This window comes from Schistocerca piceifrons, chromosome 4 (assembly GCF_021461385.2).
Source record: "Schistocerca piceifrons isolate TAMUIC-IGC-003096 chromosome 4, iqSchPice1.1, whole genome shotgun sequence".
Classification (NCBI taxonomy): Eukaryota; Metazoa; Arthropoda; class Insecta; order Orthoptera; family Acrididae; genus Schistocerca; species Schistocerca piceifrons.
The window spans coordinates 419,465,099-419,481,839 of NC_060141.1; the positions used below are offsets into that span (position 1 = coordinate 419,465,099).

General features: G+C 39.5%; 1 protein-coding gene across 2 annotated transcripts in view; it reads right to left on the reverse strand.

The window, feature by feature from the left end:
• LOC124795145 (major facilitator superfamily domain-containing protein 6) overlaps positions 1-16,741 on the reverse strand; it is a 142,171-nt gene that overhangs the window by 94,106 nt on the left and 31,324 nt on the right. For both annotated transcript variants that reach the window (XM_047259022.1, XM_047259023.1), the window contains exon 4: positions 6,022-6,209. In XM_047259022.1, coding sequence (XP_047114978.1) covers positions 6,022-6,209 — 188 coding nt within the window. The remainder of the gene's footprint in view (positions 1-6,021; positions 6,210-16,741) is intronic.

Genomic DNA, 16,741 nt, shown 5'->3' on the forward strand with positions numbered 1-16,741 from the left:
GTAGGAAATTAAGTAGATGGGACCCAAATACACTGTAGGAACCACAGCTTGTGGACAGTTTCACAGGAATCATTGGGCAATACTGAATGAGGAAAAGGAATATAACTGAAGACACATGGGTAGCTTTGACAGATGAAACAGGGAAGGCGGCAGAGAATCACAGAAGTAAAAAGACAAGGCCTCATAGACATCCCTGTATAACCCAGGTTTTACTGAATTTAACTGATGAAAGGAGAAAACATAATGTTGTGTTGGCAGAAGAGACAACACCGTGTTACTAGTGGAGGCCGAAATGCACGCGTTTTAGCTCACGCAGGCTGGCGTCAGGAGGGAAGAACTATGCTGACGTGAGGTCTGAAACATGACAAGGAATTAGAATTAAGAAAGCGGACGTAATTAGTTTGATACTTAACTTTAATCCATTAATGATAAACGTCGCTCTTGACGGTACATGAGTCACAATATTATCTGTTCAGAAGACATAGTAACTGAATATGGCGCCTTGCTAGGTCGTAGCAAATGACGTAGCTGAAGGCTATGCTATAACTGTCATCTCTGCAAAAGAGAGTTTATGTATACAGTGAACCATCGCTACTAAAGTTGGCTGTACAACTGGGCCGCCGTTTGGCGGCACTCAGTCTGCAATCACTGATAGTGGCGATACGCGGGTCCGACATATGCTAACGGACTGCGGCTGATTTAAAGGCTACCACCTAGCAAGTGTGGTGTCTGGCGGTGACACCACACATAACAATGCAGCAATTGAAGCAGATGAATGGGAATACAGACACATTAACAATTAGACAGGCAGAAAGTGTAAAAGAGCTAAGCAGGAATGGGTAGACAACAAATGCAAAATTGTAGAACCATCATGCATAATTAGGGAATGTAAATGCCACTTAGAGGAAAATTAAAGAGACCTTTGGAGAAAAGAGAAGCAGCTATATGAGCATCAACAGCTCAGAAGGCAAGCCAGTACCAAGCAAAGAAGAAAAAGCTGAAAAGTGTAAGGCATATATCTACGAGGGTTGACTGCATGGGCGATTCTAGAAGTTGGTCTGGGGAGGGGGGGGAGGTGTTAATGGGGGCAGGTGAGGGGGGGAGGGGGGGTTGGAGGAATGGAATATGGCTTAACAAAAGGAGAGCTGGGGTCCTCTACCAACAAATTGGTAAAATTTGGTGTTGCTTAAAGTAGTTTTTGGTAACTGTTTTGGAGTTCAGGATAAGAAATGTGTATTAATAAATAATAAAGACACCTATTTTAAGTTAAATGATATTTACTGGTTTAGGTAGTAAGCTGTTTGCACTCTTATTCTTTTGTTAAAATGTGTTTGTAATACACTGCAACCTATATTGCTACATAATTATTAAAAAAAAGATTGAATCTGTTTGAGTAATATATTTGCTGATTCCTGAAAGTAATTGTATCCAGTGTAATATGATACTCTACCCTTGGCACCGCCCCTGGTTGACTGAAAAGAAATGCCTCCACCTTTGTAACTCTTCTCAACAGTTGGCAGCATTAGTATGAGGAAGGTACTGGCTTAATCCATAGCCTCTTCTCGACAGCTCCAGTTGGTGGGAAGCCTTAGCATTGAACAGTCTCATATAAAAGATGCGACCAGTCGATAGGACACATCCTGAGGTGTCAAAGGAATTATTGGTGGAATGAAATATGGGAGATAACAGAGACCAAAGCTTCAACACAACAAGTAAGTTCAAATGGATGTAGGCTGCTGTAGTTATGCAGACATGAAGAGGCTTGCACAGGGCAGACTAATCTGGAGAAGTGCATAAAACTACTCAGTGGAATAAAGGCCACACCAATAATAAATATGACATTAAGCTGCTTCTGTTTGCACTGGTGAATTTGCATCTTCACAGTTTTTGTATTTCTAATGAGAATTATAAGTTGCTAAAGGCAACTCTGTAAACATGTTTTCTTTTTTAAAAGTAACTGACTTCAATGTGCTTCAAATCTTGCTTATTTTTAACTATGTAGTTGTTTTGAGTACTTTCATTTTTAGATGTAGCCCATTTGATTCAGAAGAGCTTGACAGCCTTACAGTGATTTATCACAAGTTTTATTCAATGTGATTAGCTGAAATTAAACAACAGTAAGTCTGGTCAAGTGACATCGGTGTATTGGTCTAAAAACTTGAAGTCACGTGATATAGACGCCCTTCGTATGTAATGACATACATTTTCTCCCATGAACCATGGACCTTGCCATTGGTGGGGAGGCTTGCGTGCCTCAGCGATATAGATAGCCATACCGAAACGTGTGGTTCCTGAAGAGGGGTAGCAGCCTTTTCAGTAGTTGCAGGGGCAACACTCTAGATGATTGACTGATCTGGCCTTTTAACACTAACCAAAATGGCCTTGCTGTGCTGATACTGTGAATGGCTGAAAGCAAGGGGAAACTTCAGCTGTAACTTTTACCGAGGGCATGCAGCTTTACTGTATGGTTAAATGATGATGGTATCCTCTTGGGGAAAATATTCTGGAGGTAAAATAGTCCCCCATTGTGATCTCCGGGGGCAGGGGGCCGGGAGGAGGGGGAGGAGGGGGAGGAGGGGGAGGAGGGGGAGGAGGGGGAGGAGGGGGAGGAGGGGGAGGAGGGGGAGGAGGGGAGGAGGGGGAGGAGGGGAGGAGGGGGAGGAGGGGGAGGAGGGGGAGGGGGAGGAGGGGGAGGGGGAGGGGGGAGGGAGGAGGGGGAGGGGGAGGGGGAGGGGGGGAGGGGGGAGGGGGGAGGGGGAGGGGGGAGGGGGGAGGAGGGGGAGGAGGGGGAGGACTACTCAGGAGGACGTTGTTAACAGGAGAAAGAAAACTGGAATTCTATGGATCGGAGCATGGAATGTCAGATCCCTTAATCAGGCAGGCAGGTTAGAAAATTTAAAAAGGGAAATGGTTAGGTTAAAGTTAGATATAGTGGGAATTAGTGAAGTCCGGTGGCAGGAGGAACAAGACTTCTGGTCAGGTGACTACAGGGTTATAAACACAAAATCAAATAAGGGTAATGCAGGAGTAGGTTTAATAATGAATAGGAAAACAGGAATTCGAGTAAGCTACTACAAACAGCATAATGAACGCATTATTGTGGCCAAGATAGATATGAAGCCCACGGCTACCACAGTAGTACAAGTTTATATGCCAACTAGCTCCGCAGATGGCGAACAGATTGATGAAATGTATGATGGGATAAAAGAAATTATTCAGATAGTGAAGGGAGTCGAAATTTTAATTGTCATGGGTGACTGGAACTCGATAGTAGGAAAAGGAAGAGAAGGAAACGTAGTAGGCGGATATGGAATGGGATTAAGGAATGAAAGAGGAATCCACCTGGCAGAATTTTGCACAGAGCATAACTTAATCATAGCTAACACTTGGTTCAAGAATCATAAAAGAAGGTTGTATATATGGAAGATGCCTGGAGATACTGGAAGGTCTCAGATACATTATATAATGGTAAGACAGAGATTCAGGAACCAGGTTTTAAATTGTAAGACATTTCCAGGGGCAGATGTGGACTCTGACCACAATCTATTGGTTATGAACTGTAGATTAAAACTGAAGAAACTGCAAAAAGGTGGGAACTTGAGGAGACGGGACCTGGATAAACTGAAAGAACCAGAGCTTCAGGGAGAGCATTAGGGAACGAATGACAAGAATGGGGGAAAGAAATACAGTAGAAGAAGAATGGGTAGCTTTGAAAGATGAAATAGTGAAGGTAGCAGAGGATCAAGTAGGTAAAAAGATGAGGGCTAATAGAAATCCTTGGGTAACAGAAGATATGTTGAATTTAACTGATGAAAAGAAATAATATAAAAATGAAGTAAATGAAGCAAGCAAAAAGGAATACAAACGTCTCAAAAATGAGATTGACAGGAAGTGCAAAATGGCTAAGCAGGGATGGCTAGAGGACAAATGTGAGGATGCAGAGGTGCATATCACTAGGGGTAAGATAGATACTGCCTACAGGGAAATTAAAGAGACCTTTGGATAAAAGAGAACCACTTGCATGAATATCAAGAGCTCAGATGAAAACCCAGTTCTAAGCAAAAAAGGGAAAGCAGAAAGGTGGAAGGAGTATATAGAGGGTCTATACGAGGGCGATGTTCTTGAGGACAATATTATAGAAATGGAAGAGAATGTAGATGAAGATGAAATAGGAGATATGATACTGCGTGAAGAGTTTGACAGAGCATCTGAAAGACCTAAGTCGAAACAAGGCCCCAGGAGTAGACAACATTCCATTAGAACTACTGTCAGCCTTGGAAGAGCCAGGCCTAACAAAACTCTACCATCTAGTGAGCAAGATGTATGCCACAGGCGAAATACCCTCAGACTTCAAAAAGAATATAATAATTCCAATCCCAAAGAAAGCAGGTGTTGACAGATGTGAAAATTACCGAACTATCAGTTTAATAAGACACAGATGCAATATAGTAACGTGAATTCTTTACAGATAACTGGAAAAACTGGTAGAAGCCGACCTCAGGGAAGATCAGTTTGGATTCTGTAGAAATGTTGGAACACGCAAGGCAATACTGACCCTACGACTTATCTTAGAAGAAAGATTAAGGAAAGGCAAACCTACGTTTCTAGCATTTTTAGACTTAGAGAAAGCTTTTAACAATGTTGACTGGAATACTCTCTTTCAAATTCTGAAGGTGGCAGGGGTAAAATACAGGGAGCGAAAGACTATTTACAATTTGTACAGAAACCAGATGGCAGTTATAAGAGTCGAGGGACATAAAGGGAAGCAGTGGTTGGGGAGTGAGTGAGACAGCGTTGTAGCCTCTCCCCGATGTTATTCAATCTGTATATTGAGCAAGCAGTAAAGGAAACCAAAGAAAAATTCAGAGTAGGTATTAAAATCCATGGAGAAGAAATAAAAACTTTGAGGTTCGCCGATGACATTGTAATTCTGTCAGAGACAGCAAAGGACCTAGAAGAGCAGCTGAATGGAATGGACAGTGTCTTGAAAGGAGGGTATAAGATGAACATCAACATAAGCAAAACGAGGATAATGGAATGTAGTCGAATTAAATCAGGTGATGCTGAGGGAATTAGATCAGGAAATGAGACACTTAAAGTAGTAAAGGAGTTTTGCTATTTGGGGAGCAAAATAACTGATGATGGTCGAACTAGAGAGGATATAAAATGTAGACTGGCAATGGCAAGAAAAGCGTTTCTGAAGAAGAGAAATTTGTTAACATCGAGTATAGATTTAAGTGTCAGGAAGTCATTTCTGAAAGTATTTGTATCAGTGTAGCCATGTATGGAAGTGAAATGTGGACGATAAATAGTTTAGACAAGAAGAGAATACAAGCTTTCGAAATATGGTGCTACAGAAGAATGCTGAAGATTAGATGGGTAGATCACAACTAATGAGGAGGTATTGAACAGAATTGGAGAGAAGAGAAATTTGTGGCACAACTTGACTAGAAAAAGGGATCGGTTGGTGGGGCATATTCTGAGGCATTAAGGGATCACCAATTTCGTATTGGAGGGCAGTGTGGAGTGTAAAAATTGTAGAGGGAGACCAAGAGATGAATACACTAAACAGATTCAGAAGGACATAAGTTGCAGTAGGTACTGGGAGATGAAGAAGCTTGCACTGGATAGAGTAGCATGGAGAGCTGCATCAAACCAGGAGAGCTGCATCAAACCAGTCTTACGACTGAAGACCACAACAACAACAAACATTTTCTGTTTGCATTTCATGCAACTGGCTACACTGATGATGTCACATAGGTTTATTACTATATTAAATACATAACTCTTTCATCCCTTCAATCATAATAGCACTACCCTGTGCAGAAACAAAATGACACTACCCTAGGTAGAAAATAGGAATCACCACATGTAGGAGGAGTAGCATACTTTACACTTCCTAAAACAAAAACTGAAACACTGTTTTCTATCCAGAACATTAATAGCAAAATAAATTAAAGAACAATTTAGAAACTGTAAAAAGCAGAATGTCATATTGCAAATAAAATGCCCGCAATTCACCTTAAGGCGTGAGGAGACCAAAATATCCAGTGCCATCATCACAAGCAATATATAAAACACAACTGTATAATCTTTCTTCGTTTGACCCCTGCTAAACTCATCAACTAAAATGCCAGCTAAGATTGAAAACGTTCCCCAACCAACAGCTCCCCATAAACGCTGCTGACCAAAGTTTGATGGCTGATCACCTGAAAGAGATAAATTCAGAAGCTGATTAAATCAATGTCCACCCATATGAAAACCTAGATTTCAAAATACCACTTTAAATTTTGTGTACACATCAACATCAAAAAGTGCAAATAAATCAATATTTTACTCTTACAGATGTAATCATTATGAACAAAGGGAAAAAAAGAAAGAAAGAAAATGATATTTTAAAATCACAATCGAATTTGGAAACGTTAAAGTGAAGGAATTTCATGTAAATTTCACAGAAGAGAAAACAAGCAGAATCATATTAAAAAGAAATATACAAGGCTACTACAAATGATCCTTTCGTTTTCAAAGCTCTATGTTTCCTGTTATTACTTATAAAAATACAATTGATGCACAAATAAAACTGTAAACTCATTAATACAATAAATTGATGCACAAATAAAACTGTAAACTCATCAAGTTTGCATTTTGCACTCTACAAATGTTCTACGAGTGTCCCTTTGGTCACACAACACACATCCAAACATTAGTCAATTTTGTTCCATACCTTATATAGCAACATCCTGTCAATGGTCATCACAGTAGCACTGAAGTGTTCTCTGAGTTATCACAATGTTCTTGGTAGTGGGAGCATGTAAACACAGTCCTTAGTATCCCCAAAAGAAAAAATCACAAGGTGTTAGGGTGACCTAAGGGGCCAAGGGAAGAGATCCACACCATCTGCACCATACCACACACTCCAGCGACGCAGAAGTTTGTCTATTAAGTAGTGACAGACACCAATGCTCCAATGACATGGTGCCCCATCTTGTTGGAAGATGAAACTCTTGGAATCAGCAGTCAGTTGTGGAATCTACCACAATTGCAACACATCAGGCAAGAGGTAACCCTCACAGTCTTATCAAAGAAGAAGAACAGCCCAGACAGCTTTCTCTGTGACATTGCACAGAAAATATTAACCTCCGATGAGCCTTGTTGATCTGCCACTATTTTATGAGGATTTTCAGTGGCCCACAGTCTCAGCTTGTCATGATTATCCTTTTCAGATAAATGGAAGGTTGCTTCATCAATGAACATAAGCTTGGAGGTGAAATGTTCATATTAAAGTGCTTCCTGCATTATGATGCAAAACTGAATGCACTGGCCATAATCTTCCTGTTCTAATTGTTACATGAGCTGCAGTTTCAAATGTAACTGCTGTTGCAAAATCCATTCCAATCAACTCTGAGACAGAATTACATCATCACCAGCAAACCTTAGAGATTTATTTGCTCTCCACAACATAAATTTCTTTTCTCAGTTTCTTCTTGGTTTTATTTACTGTTTGCTCAATGAATAACATTGTGGACAGGTTAGAAATCCTTGTACCACTCTCTTCTTCAATATTGGCCCCTTTTCATGCCCTTAAACTCATAACTGTAGTCTGGTTTCTGCATATAATTTAGACAACCTTTCATTCTCTTATACCAGATTATTTCACAATGCTAGTCAACACTGCTGACCTACATATGACAAATCTCTAAAGTAAATCATATACATCTGTAATGGTATTCAGCAAAAGAAGACATATGGGAGGGGCTTTTGAGAGATACATCCCACCTTGTAGCACCAAATGAATTCTATGAACACAAGCTATTTTGAGGTTCCACTTTGCTTTGTAGCTTATTTTTAAGTATCTTTCTCACTTTTCTGGGTATCTTCACAAGTATTTGTGTGCATTTCGACTAATCTGAACTAATGTTACAGAGAGAAGAATACATGTTACTTTCTCATTTGAGGGCTTGCCCCAAGGGAACAAAAACTTATAACAGAATGCTTTTATTTCATTTTCCATGGTAACATGAAGAAAACATATTTTTTCTTATGGCTGACAAGAACTCTATGTAGGCACATTCTAGCGAACAATATATAACTTTAATCAACTGTCAACTGACAGGCAGTAGTTGTGTTACATTATAGACTCTTTTAACAAGTGAGAAATGGTGTATCTGTTATGTATGTGACTCCTGCAGAATAAAAATATGGAAAATAAGCTTGAGCCAAAAAAAACACACTACTTAAGACAAAGGATTACTTCTGAGTGACCCTGAGAAATGAGGTCTTTGGAGAGACGGAGGGAGGGAGGGAGGGAGGGAGGGAGGGAGGGAGGGAGGGAGGGAGGGAGAGAGAGAGAGAGAGAGAGAGAGAGAGAGAGAGAGAGAGAGAGAGAGGGAGAGAGGGAGAGAGAGAGAAAATTATCAACAGATACAACAATAAGTTAATGAGTATGTGTAATTTTGTGTAGACAGTAGATATTTAATATTTTTCTCTCTGTCACTTGTTCAACAATATTTGATGTATGCCTGTAACTTGTCTCTTAATGTTCAGTACTGAATTGTTTGTGCAAGTAGGATCTAGTTTCTTAACAAATAAATGAAGGAAAGATTCGTAAAGATGGGCTAAGAGACACGTATCATTAAAATTATAAGAAAATATTAAACTATATTTGCATACTTCACAATAAATTCGTATAGTAATAAGAATGTTGCGATATTTGAAGCATGATATGAGAAAGGTGACATATTATACAGGACTAGCTACATTTCTGGAGTGAGGTTCTGACTGTATATGCTCTACACTTTTCACGATCAATTTGTGTAAATTATTTGATAATATAGAGCCATCCTCCCCCCCCCCCCCCTCCAACACCTCCCCTACACCCCCCCCCCCCCCCCCCCCCCCGCCCCCACCCCCCCGAAGAAATCTGATTGTTATGGAATGTGAAATGATAATTACTTTTTTCAAGGAGACAGACTTTTAAGTATATAAGAAAAATTTTGGGATGAGAAGTTCCGCCTTATGCAAGACACATTTTTTCTTTTGTCATTTTTTCTTTTGTTTCACCCATACATGTTTCAGCACTTTTGTGCTATCATCAGTGGGTTCTATTTTTATTTTTAACTGTAAATTTGTTGTTAACATATTAACATTTTCATCGTTTACAACATTATGTAAAGGTTGCATTTATAACTTAATTGGCGAAAAGTAACATACCTTACATTATATTATTGTCCTCTTGTTTTGGTAGCTGTTATGCTACACAATATACAACATGTCATCTGCAAACAGCAAAACGTAATTTATCTTCTATTTGTTATGTATTTACGAACGGAAATAAGACTGTATCACATTTTCTTTCTGTAACTTACAGTTTTGAAGTTGTGGTATGTTTTCCTGTTTTGTTGGCGAAGTAAATGGGCTTACTTCTTTGCCTGTGTTCGTGTGGTAATGCAGTTTTTCGATTACTCAAAACATAGGCGGAGTTTTCGCTGCCATTACATGGCGTTCATTTGTTTCGTAGCGTGTTCTGCTGGCTGAGGCGCACGAGTTTGAATTGTATTTGGTGTTAGTTGTGTGTGGTTATGTGGGTTTGCCTGTGTTGTGATGAGTACTGGGGCAGAGTGTGTGTGTGTGTGTGTGTGTGTGTGTGTGTGTGTGTGTGTGTGAGAGAGAGAGAGAGACTGAAAGAAAGAAATAAAGAAAGAAAGAAAAGAGAGAGGATTTGTGTGTGTGTGTGTGTGTGTGTGTGTGTGTGTGTGTGTGTGTGTGTGTGACAAAATAGTAATACCAAAACAGTACAAAAATAATATATTGGTACAGATACGTAGATGACATAATTTGCTTAATAGATGAACCATTGTCCCGCATAAAAGAACTTCATGATAACATAAAACTCCATCCACCCACAAATACAATTCACCATAGAAACACAAACAGATGAAAAACTTAATTTCTTAGATCTCACTATACACAAGAGAAACAACAAACATGAATTCACAATCTACAGAAAACCCACACTCACCAGCACCATTATTCATAACCAATACAATCACCCCCATAACCCACAAAGAAGCCAGCTTTCAGATATTTACTTCACAGGCTGAACAAAATACCCATGAATAAGCATGACTACACACAAGAACTGAACACAATAAAACAAATTGCACAGGAGAATGGATATGATGCAACGAGAGTAGACAAATAAACCACAAAATACAAAAACAAACAGCACACAACCATGAAACACACACACATACAAACAACTCATCACACAACAAATCGGCAGACTGTACGCAACAAATGGCACATAATGACTTACAACAACAAAGTCACACACAGGGTGGGTAATATACTAAAGAAACAAGGACTCAACATAGCATACAGAACCAACAACACAATACAGAGCAGACTTGGAAGAATTACCACCAACACTGACAAATACAGCCAGTCTGGCATCTACCAACTTACTTGCAACTGCTGTCAATCTGTATATGTGGGCCAAACATGCAGGACCTTCAGAACCAGATATAATGAACACCTCAGAGCACTGAAAAGCAATAGCACACACTCAACATTTGCAGACCACCTGGTAGCACACAACCACCACCCAACAAACATTGAAACTGACCTTCACATCCTAAAAACTAGCAGCAGCCTATACCAAAAATTAACTATAGAAGAAAACTACCACATCCAAAAATCAATAGCCCAAGGAAAGAAAGTACTCAATGAATACACATCACTCTGCAACAAAACACTCTTCGTCACAACAGAAGAACTATACAAGTAAAACACACACACACACACACACACACACACACACACACACACACACACACAAATCCTCTCTCTTTTCTTTCTTTCTTTCAGTCTCTCTCTCTCTCTCTCTCTCTCTCTCTCTCTCTCTCTCTCTCACACACACACACACACACACACACACACACACACACACACTCTGCCCCAGTACTCATCACACACAGGCAAACCCACATAAACCACACACAACTAACACCAAATACAATTCAAACTCGTGCGCCTCAGCCAGCAGAACACGCTACAAAACAAATGAATGCCACGTAATGGCAGCGAAAACTCTGCCTGTGTTTTGAGTAATCGAAAGACTGCATTACCACACGAACACAGGCAAAGAAGTAAGCCCATTTACTTCGCCAACAAAACAGGAAAACGTACCACAACTTCAAAACTGTAAGTTACAGAAAGAAAATGTGATACAGTCTTATTTCTGTTCGTAAATACATAACAAATAGAAAATAAATTATGTTTTTGCCGTTTGCAGATGACATGTTGTATATTGTGTAGCATAACAGCTACCAAAACAAGAGGACAATAATATAATGTAAGGTATGTTACTTTTCACCAATTAAGTTATAAATGCAACCTTTACATAATGTTGTAAACAACGAAAATGTTAATAAGTTAACAACAAATTTACAGTTAAAAATAAAAATAGAACCCACTGATGATAGCACAAAAGTGCTGAAACATGTATGGGTGAAACAAAAGAAAAAAGGTGTCTTGCATAAGGCGGAACTTCTCATCCCATTTTCTTAGCAAGCACGGAGACAAGAAGAACTGCACCACAAGATGATTAAGAAAAATTTTCTTATGTTGATTTCATTTTCTTGCAGCGTGGAAGACAATCAAGGATAACAGGCCCCCCCCACCCCGGTGATTGAACCATCTACACACTATATAGCCCACAGAGCAGACAAATCTCCAGAGTTGCATAATAAATCAATTCTATCTATGCACAAGATGTATGGCAGAAAATATACTTCATCACTACTTACCTACATGAGAAAAAATTCCAGTATTGTGAATATACACTTTTAAAAGGAAAAATACTAATTCTAGCTTTCAGAACAATTAGCTTTTTCCCTCAAAGAGGACAGGTTGGGGAATGTTAGAAAGGACTGGCAGGTCACTCAGACCCCAGTATGAGAATTGCACACCATCTGTCAAGAGGTGAAAAAACAAAGATAAAGAAGGAGCATCTTACCGTAGGAGGTCAAAACGGTAAATCAAAATTTGAAAAGGAGACAGTGAAAAAACAGAGGAAGAGGAGAGAGAGAGTTACTTTACACACAAAATGAAAATATTTGAGTAAATAAGTAAAGAAAATATGTATTACAATTAAAAAAAGTGGTGTTAACGCAGTCCAGGAAGATAGTGCCATCCTGGGATACATTGGAGTCATCTCCTGAACTCAATGTTCTGAACATAAAATCCCTCACTCAATTATTATTGTGATTATCATTATTTTTACTTTCTATTTATTATTTTCTCAAACTCTTTATCGGTTTTTAAACACTGTTGTTGTTGTTTGTTGTTGTTGTTGTTGTTGTGGTCTTCAGTGCAGAGACTGGTCTGATGCAGCTCTCCATGCTACTCTATCCTGTGCAAGCTCCTTCATCTCCCAGTACCTACTGCAACCTACATCCTTCTGAATCTGCTTAGTGTATTCATCGCTTGGTCTCCCTCTATGATTTTTACCCTCCACGCTGCCCTCCAATGCTAAATTTGTGATCCCTTGATGCCTCAGAACATGTCCTACTAACCGGTCCCTTCTTTTTGTCAAGTTGTACCACAAACTCCTCTTCTCCCCAATTCTATTCAATACTTCATCATTTGTTATGTGATCTACCCATCTAATCTTCATCATTCTTCTGTAGCACCATATTTCGAAAGCTTCTATTCTCTTCTTGTCCAAACTATTTATTGTCCATGTTTCACTTCCACACATGGCTACACTCCATACAAATACTTTCAGAAATGACTTCCTGACACTTAAATCTATACTCGATGTTAACAAAATTATCTTCTTCAGAAACGCTTTCCTTGCCACTGCCAGTCTACATTTTATATCATCTCTACTTCGACCATCATCAGTTATTTTGCTCCCCAAATAGCAAAACTCTTTTACTACTTTAAGTGTCTCATTTCCAAATCTAATTCCCTCAGCATCACCCGATTTAAGTCAACTACATTCCATTATCCTCGTTTTGCTTCTGTTGATGTTCATCTTATATCCTCCTTTCAAGACACTGTCCATTCCGTTCAACTGCTCTTACAAGTCCTTTGCTGTCTCTGACAGAATTACAATGACATCGGCGAACCTCAAAGTTTTTATTTTTTCTCCATAGATTTTAATACCTACTCTGAATTTTTCTTTGGTTTCCTTTACTGCTTGCTCAATATACAGATTGAATAACATCGGGGAGAGGCTACAACCCTGTCTTACTCCCTTCCCAACAACTGCTTCCCTTTCATGTCCCTCGACTCTTATAACTGCCATCTGGTTTCTGCACAAATTGTAAATAGCCTTTCGCTCCCTGTATTTTACCCCTGCCACCTTCAGAATTTGAAAGAGAGTATTCCAGTCAACATTGTCAAAAGCTTTCTCTAAGTCTACAAATGCTAGAAACGTAGGTTTGCCTTTCCTTAATCTAGCTTCTAAGATAAGGCGTAAACGCAGTATTCACATTTGACTTATCTCTCTCTCTCTCTCTCTCTCTCTCTCTCTCTCTCTCTCTATCCATATTTTGTTACTCTGTCCTTGTATCATTGCTGGATTGCAGCTGGTACAGTGCTTATCTGTTTGCTTTGACCCAGTTCACAGTGGAACTTAGAATATTGGAGTTGTTTTTCCATTTAGGTACTCTGTATCCTGCAGTGGATTTCACCGTGTACATATATAGCTTTTGAATGATGACATCATTTTCTAAAAACCACTGTAGGCTGTCAATACTACGCAAGATGCCTTTATTGCATCATGGATACCTAGGTCTCTCTCTCTCTCTCTCTCTCTCTCTCTCACACACACACACACACACACACACACACACACACACACACACACACACATGCAAGCAAGCACACACAGGCGCGCACGTGTGCTGGAAGTCTATATATATTGCCTTGCACATCAGAAACTGCTTCCAAGTACACATTTTGCAATATGTCAGGTAAGCAAAGATTCTTTTAACAACTGGCTTCCTGGTCCTTGTCAAATATATTTAGTGGCACAACTTGTCCTTTTGGTTTGTAATACATATACACAAACATTACAAAACCACGGGAACATGTAGCTCCCAAAGAATACGCTTAGACATTACACTTTGCAGAGAGTTGAACTATAACGGCAAAGGGACCTAAAGTCATGTGACCACAGCACTGCGTACCTTTCACTATTCTCAATAAAAGTATTACATAATGGAATTTAAAATTACTCACAGCATTATTACTATAATCAATATTCATTACTATGTGAAAGGGAACAAGATTTTGTCAGTAATAATTCTGATCAGAGTTAGTGGACTGATAAGAAACTCCTGTACTGTAGTAGTAAATAAATGTACAAGTGTAATTTCGCATTAGTGGGAAGAGGGATACTATCAGCTTCTTGAGAATTAAACCTTTCACTGTTATAGGCATGCTCTCTGCGATCTGTGCTGAGTGTGGATTTGTTGTGACTGTACTGCTCACCAAATGCTGATACCTGTGGTGAGGGGAGGTGACTGACTGCCATGAAATACTTTCATCTGATTTTAAGAAAACTATTTGTAAAAAAAAAAAATTGCTCATCTTACAGACAGATATCCTCATTTGATAAAGAACTGAATTTCTTTTCGTTATTCATCACAGTTGCTGCACTGCATGAAATTCAAGAAAAACATTGCATACTATTTTAAAAAGTTTTCAAAGGTAAAAAGCATTGTGTAAACTTTGCATACAATTGATTTTAGCTCATACATTGCAGTGAATGATATGTACATAAGATATGAAAGTTTTATTTAAAATTGAAAGCAGAAAGATATCTCACTTCATTCTCGAGTTACTGATTTTTATATCAGATGCAACAGTCACGTGTGGTGTGCCCAGTTCTGTCCGTGAGGACTTGCTGGCTACTATGAAATACTTATCATCTGATTTTAAGGAAACTATTCACTGAAAAAAATTTTATTTTTGCACATCCTACAGCCTGATATTGTTGTTCGATATTATCCATTATAGATAGCGCGCTGCATCAAATGAAGGAAAACATTGCACAAAATTTTATAGTTTGTAGAGATAAAAATGCATTGTGTATCGTTGATTTTAGTTCACACATTGCAATATATGAAATGTAGATAAGATAAAGATATTTTATTTAAAGTTGAGAGCAGAACAATATCCCTTTCCATTCTCAAGTTATTGTTTTTTTCTATATCTGAATGATAGCACGCAAAGAAGCACATATGTCGTTTGACAAATACTCAAACATTTTTTATGCTCCGAGACACGGAAGTAACTGGTCAGCAGCAGTGAGAGGTTGGTGGTTCAGTACACATACAGTTATTAACAGCACTGTAGAAAAACCCAAGCAGTGCATGTGAAAACATACATAGGACCGGGAGAAGGGTGGAGCAGGACATGCACCCCTGTTCACAACAGCAGAAGGTTTAAAGATATCTCTATTAGCAATCACTGTTACTTTAGATTAAATTCTGTTGTTGTTCTGTATGCCTGTCTGAGATATTCCTTTTGGGCTTTGTGTGCCACTGAGTTTAGTTCAGCTGCTCCTGATGTCATCACAAGTGCAGCAAAGAGACTTCTGCACCGTATGCCATTCAAAGGAATATCAATGATTCTTGCATCCAACAGACAATAGTGTCAAATGCACTGATGCCTTCAATGACATTCAATTTTATCACTTAAATGTTAGACACACTACAAGTCAGTCATTGTATGATGGAAGAATATTAAACCTAGCCTTATCCTCATGTTATTGGACTACTTGTTTAGTAGAGTTGCTAACATATGAATAACTGAGTAGCACCTGTTGGGGAATTTGTTGACTTTTACCGAATAGAGAAGCATTCAAGTTCAGCACTTGTGGACTCTCATAGCTACTACTGAGATGCTTTGAGGTTTTATTAACTCTCTTTTAAAACTTCTGTTTTTTATGCCACTACTACAAATGGTCTCCTCCTTATCTACACAAGGCGAGTCAATGCCCTAAATCATCACTGTAAAGAAAAATGTAAACTATATACGTTGACAGTGGCTCGGCACTAAAGCTGTGAGCTGAACCTTGGAAGCTGCAATGAAACACAACAACCTAGTCAATCTACGGGAAAGCAGGTTCTGAGCACTGCATTGAGAAATGCATGGAGATAATACAAATGCGACCAGCAGTCACAAGAATGCAGAAACAGAGCACAGTGCAAGGTGAGGGGCTGGTCTGAGACACTTGAAATCAGCGTAAGAACTGATGGGGCAGGTTTATCGGTCCTGAGAGGTAAGAACAGACCCTGTGGCTCTAGCCATGCCACACTTCGTCTGTACCCTCCATGATGGCGTTCAGTACTATTCTGCTGTGATATCCACATCAGCTCACCTGCACCTATCTTGATGTCCACTGGCGGGGATACTAAATCTCTCCACCCTGAAAAGGCCACACACAGTCAAAATAGGGCTGGCTTCTGCTGTGATCTCCGTCATAAGACTGGTGAGAGTGAGAGTCTCCCCAGCAGTGGATCGAACACCATAGAAGGTGATGCCAATGCAGCTAGCTCTTCCCAAGGGCTGAAAGATTGCTGACGCTGCTGTGACATTGATCCACCAGCAACAGTGGGTGTGAGGACTTGACCCTTGGCGAATTATGGGAGGAGGGCAATGGGTCAAATTCCACAGGGCTCCACACTTGCAATTGTGGGAGCCATCTCCACTAGTGCCCCAGTCT